The following is a 5,299-nucleotide window of genomic DNA, read 5'->3' on the forward strand; positions in this document are numbered from 1 at the left end:
TAGTTATTATCACTTCCTTTACATACTGCAAAACATCATTCTACATTTAGTAAGGTAAAACAAGGAAAATTCATGTGTTTTATGAACCAGGTTAGTAAATCATGACAAAAAAAACCACCCGAGAGTTAAAATGGCTGTTTAGAGTGACAGGATATTTTGAAAGCACAGTGAAAAGTTTAAAGCCAGTATATTTCAGATTGTCACTAGTGAGGATGAGCAATGCTGTTCTTGCAAGTATCCTCTTAATTCTGTATTATTCATCTAAGAGCAATTTTAAGAAACAGATATCAAAAATAATGTGACTCTTTCTTCCTGCCTTCACAAACATTCTGTTATTACCTTTTCATGTCATTCTCCCTGTCTCTTGCAACTGCAGTTCTGTAATGCATACTTTTTATATGGGAAAATCAAATTACTTTTGTCAACCTTTCCTTCTCCTACCACTTAAGTTCAATTTTTTTTTAAGTACCTTGGGTGTAAAGCCAGTGCCTTTCTGCAATCCCACTGTGCCCTCACCGAGTGATGTAGGGAAAACAGTTCTAATGAACAATTTAGGAGATCTAACACAGTATGAAAATTGAGATACACAAATACTATGTAGAGTTCATGTCATGGAAAGCTATCATTATCAGAAAGCATTGTCAATCTAAAGCTAAAATATTACACATTCATAACATACGTTGTGATTTGAGGCTATTTCAGCAGAAATTTGTCAGTAATGACAATTCACATTTTTCACATCTTTACCCTGTGCGGTACTAACCAAGATACTAAAGTGGAGGGGAGGGGGTAAAAGTGACACTGCCTATTACCACATAACTTTGCCAAGTGTAACAGCAAACCAAAGCCAGTTTGATGACCTTCACTGAAAGGGTGCAGCTTCTGGCTGGTTTTTTTGTTTCGTTTTTTTTTTTTCTGGTTTGTTGATTTTGGTGTTTTGTTTGTTTTTTTTTTTTTTAAGCAAAGATATTTATGCTGACACTTTTATTATAATGAAGTACACTCCACCCTCACAGCTTCAGCCATGGGAGGCAAACGCTTTGTAGAAATGAAGTTACTATTGCAACAGTGTTGCTTATGACATTGTTTAATAAAAAAAGGAGCCAGGACACAGTACATTGATAAGGGGTGGAGTGTATTGTATACACAGAAGAGGGATATTACTTCTGTTCTGCCATCTGACATTGAAGAGGGGACAAAAACAAAGGCATTTTTTTTTCCAGTACTGAAACATGCAGAGACAAAATGCACAACTTGTATGCAGCTCAAGAATAATTAAAAAAAAAAAAAAAATCGACTCTAGAAATGCCCCAGTATACTTACCATGTTGAGATTTTTTAATATATATTTAATACTCTGATCTTTCACTTCAAAACTTATAATTAAGCAATGAGTGAGTAGGATCGGAAATACAGACAAGGCATTGATCACATCACATTAAAAGGCATCTTTTAAATGCAGCTGTGGACTTCTAAACTTCAACCGAACAGGATTTTTTAGTTGCTTAAAATTTGAAATGCAAGATGAACTTGGCCACGTTACATCTTTTTCTTTAAGTGGAATTGAAAGTATGCAATGAATTGCTGGTTCAAGGAGGCAACATGCAGAATTCAAACCTATTTGTTTCTTGCAGGATTCTATTGACCTATGCACGAAGAGGTATTGAAGCAGTGGTGCAGTGAGAATCACTACAGCGATACAAATCCACAGCTCAAGCAGTGAGATCCTAGAGGCTGGATCTCTGAGGAGCAACACAGTGTACTGCTCTCCAAGATAAACCACTTCCTTTAACCAATTAACTTTGTTCAGGAAAACAGCTGCTCATCAACTTTTTTCAAAAAAAAAAAAATTCAGGAAAGGTGGGAGGAGGGAAGAGGTGGAAAGAACTTATGCATTATGATGACATTTAGCAGAAAGCTGTGAACAGAAAGCAAAGAAGACAAATACTTTAAATGTGATAGATTTCAAGCAGAAACATGGAAGCATTTTCCCCTGTTAATATTTTGCCAGAACTGGCTAGGACAAAATTTGGGTTGCAGCTACAGTCTGAAACAGTGCTGACAAACAAAAGAAAGAGGCATTTGTCCCCCCACTGCCCAACTCCCTTCCCCTCCCAGTTAGCAAAGTATAACTGACGCTTTTGATTGGCTGCAAGGCAAATATTAGCTAGAAACTCATTTAGATAAATCCACATCCACGGCCCCAGCTGTTCAAAACTTATCATGGATTAAAGCCATGAAAGAAAAATTAAAAAAAAAATTTCAATTTGAAATTTTATTGGTGTGTTGCTAGAATGATCAACATCGATCAACAGGAGAGACTTTGTCCACATACTCTGAGAACAGCCTTCCTGCACTTCCCCCCTCTTTTCTTCCTCTCTCTTGCTCTTTCAGCATTAATGCTATTAAAAGCCAAACAAAATACTGGCTATGGGTGTAAAGAATGCTGGTTTTCTGGAATGTTGCCATGGATCCTGCTTCCAGTCGTGTCCCACGGAAAGTGGGTTCAGCCTCCTGTTTCTGTGGCAGGCTGGTTTCCCTGGGCAGGGCAGAAGGAAGATGTACCCCTGCTCTTCCCTATTCCTTTCCATCCACTATAGCCAGGTCTTTGATCACCCTCAGTTTGCCACTGGCATCGATCCTGCGCTTCTCTCGTATTAGATCCTCCAGGCTGTGGAACCTCACCGTGTGTACCTTGTTCTCTGCCAAGTGGATCTTGAGATAGTATTGCTGCTGGTGCTGGGTGCCGGCAGCAGCCTGCAGCTCCCCCCCGGCTTTGAACTCCCTTTTCCCGAAGCGGCACCAGGCGGCGAAGCTCTCGGAGTTAGTCCAGCAGATCTCGTCGCTTTTTAAGCCCAGGTGCCCGCAGGCGTTTTGCACCACCAGCTCAGCCACCAGCGGGCGAAAGCGGTACCAGCTATTCACCACGCGGCCCACGTTGCCCGCGGCCGCCTCGTACAAGCTGTCCTGGCGAATCTGCCCCTGGTGCAGGTGGATGATCTGCCCGCTGCCCACGTAAACTGCCCAGTGCGGCGGAGGGTGCTCCGACGGCCCCAAATAGAGCAGCTCCAGCAGGTCCCCCGGCTTGCAGAGGGCAGGCAAGGCTGACACCGAGTATACGCTGAGGTCCCCAGCCTGGGGGCCGCTGCTGACCTTGGAGAAGATACATTCCTGGCCGCGGAAAGCAGAGAACTGGGTCTCGTTTAGCACCAGCTGGTGGTGGAGGTGGTGGGTGGGCGTCTCCTGGTCAGGGCTGCCGGAACCCTTCACGCTGTACTTGTCTGGCTGGCCTCGCTCGTCCAGGTCCTCCTCCTCATCCGAAAAGAAGTAAGCCACCCCGACGCGCAGCTCGTCTTTCTCGATCCCCGAGGGGTCCCCGGTCGGCAGCTCACTGTAATTCAGGTGGGTGATGCGATCCAGTTGATTTCCCATCAATGACAGGGCGAGGCGAGGGCAGGAATGGCCGGATCTGAAGGAAGGGTGGGGTGAGCAGGGACAGAGAGAACAAGTGAAGGGGAGCAAGGAAAAAATGAAAGAAAAAGATATTCAGTGCACATACAAAAGATCTCAGCGATTCCACCCTAAGCCTTCATCCCTCCCCCGCTTCTTCCCTCCCGTATATGCAAGGGAGTAACTCCTAGTGCGGATCCTTCCCCCTGCCCTCGGTGAGCGGGCAGAGCAGAGCCCCGTCTCCCCGTGTGGGGCTGCCTGCGGTCCCGAAGCGCCCGGCTTCCGCCGCCGCGCAAGAAGGCAGCTCACGCCGCCTGCCAGCTTTGCGCGAGGGGACGGAGTTGGCCCGGGAGCCCTCGCTCCGCAAGGCGAGAGGGCTCCCGGGGTGAGTAAGTGGGCCTGCCCCATAGGGTCCTGAGCTTTTCCCTCTGCCGAGCCGAGCTGCGCTGGGCAGCGCTACGTGAGGGAGGGCACCTGGAGGAGCACACAGCCTCGGACCTGACACCCCTGCCTGCCAATCCCTGCAGCCCGGCCTGAACCCCGCAAGGAGCAAGGCGAAGAGCAGGCGATCAGCGCCCCCCACCCCGGGGTTCCTCTCGCTCCCCTCCGTACCCGTGGTCGCCCAGCGCCAGAACCCCCCCCAAACTCCTTTAAAGTCGTCCTGTCCCCATGGGCGCTGCAGAGGAAACGAGCCGCGTCCTTTCCCCGCTGCTCGCCCAGCTCCTCCGGCTGTTCCGTCCCGCTCCGCTGTGGGTTGCTCGGCCCCTTCGGCGAGCCTAAGTACCGGCGGCGCCGCTCCCGAGCCCGCCCCGGCCCCGCTCATTGGACACGTCGCGCGGCGCCCAGCGGCGGCGATGGGGCTCGGCCGAGCAGTGACGCCGGGAAGCGCCGCTGCCGCTGCTACCGCGGAGGGGCCGCGGGGCCGCGGCACGGCGGCAGCTCGGTGTGGGGAAGCGGAGCTCCTTGGGGGAAGAGGCGGCGGGGCGGGGCGGGGTGGGGTAAAGGGTGCGCCCACCGCGGTGTGCCGCTGCCAAGCGACCCTGCACCGAGAAGAAATAAATGGGGAAGGAACGGAAAGAGGGCATTTTGGTCAAAAACTCCCGCCACGGCTTCAGCTGGATTGTTGCACGTGGCCCAGAGTTGCTCCCACCTTCGAGGCCGGTGGTGGGATGCGCGTCACCTAACTTCAGCAACCTCAGGTTGTGTCTGAGCAGCCTGAGGGGTCCTCCGGGTTTCCCCACAGTCAGCAGAGACGGGCATTTCCAGAGGGGTGCTTCTCCCGCCTGCTGCAGGACCGATTTTGGGAAGGCATGAACTGCCGCTTAGCCATCAGCTGGCTGGGACGTTAAAATGTTGTATGGTTGACGTTAGGTGAGATGACTCTGTGTTTGTCTTTCCACACCCGGCTGAAGCAGCGGTTGTGGGTTGTCCTTAGACTAGAGGATGTGCTATGACTTGTCTGAAGTAAAAAATGAGGCTGCCTGACAGAAGCACTCCATTTGTTCCTAAAACATAGGAATTCTAAAATCTGTCATCTATAGTAGTTAGTAGCAATGCACACTTTTACACCTCATTTTTCACATTATGGAAACAACTCAGGAATTGCTAGTTCATTTGACCACCATTTCCATGTAAGGCACTGTCAATGCTTCAGTGGGTCCCCTGGCTCGCAGGAGGAGGCAGGCAGGATGACACCGTGTATACACTGAGGTCTTAGAGACTGCCAGCCTTGGAGAAGAGGCATTCCCGGGGGACTATAACCTAGTTCTTCTGCGTTCCCAGTCTTATGCACTAATCGTGAACTTCTGAGAAGTGAGAATTTAAATATTTTAAGACACTTCATGAAAAAA

The 5,299-nt window shown here is 49.3% G+C and overlaps 1 protein-coding gene across 1 annotated transcript; it reads right to left on the reverse strand.

Moving 5' to 3' along the window:
- Positions 1 to 2,259: 2,259 nt before the first annotated feature.
- LRATD1 (LRAT domain containing 1) lies at positions 2,260 to 4,159 on the reverse strand. The gene is made up of 2 exons (XM_057431848.1): positions 4,062 to 4,159; positions 2,260 to 3,468 (listed from the first exon to the last, which is right to left on the reverse strand). Exon 2 carries the CDS (start codon positions 3,429 to 3,431, stop codon positions 2,577 to 2,579), a length of 855 nt encoding a protein of 284 aa, XP_057287831.1. The 5' UTR covers positions 3,432 to 3,468; positions 4,062 to 4,159; the 3' UTR covers positions 2,260 to 2,576.
- Positions 4,160 to 5,299: the final 1,140 nt, after the last annotated feature.

The sequence above is a fragment of the Pezoporus wallicus genome, unplaced genomic scaffold, assembly GCF_028554395.1.
Source record: "Pezoporus wallicus isolate ANWC-B61680 ecotype Strahan unplaced genomic scaffold, APGP_CSIRO_Pwel_v1 contig_161, whole genome shotgun sequence".
In the NCBI taxonomy this organism is placed as follows: Eukaryota; Metazoa; Chordata; class Aves; order Psittaciformes; family Psittacidae; genus Pezoporus; species Pezoporus wallicus.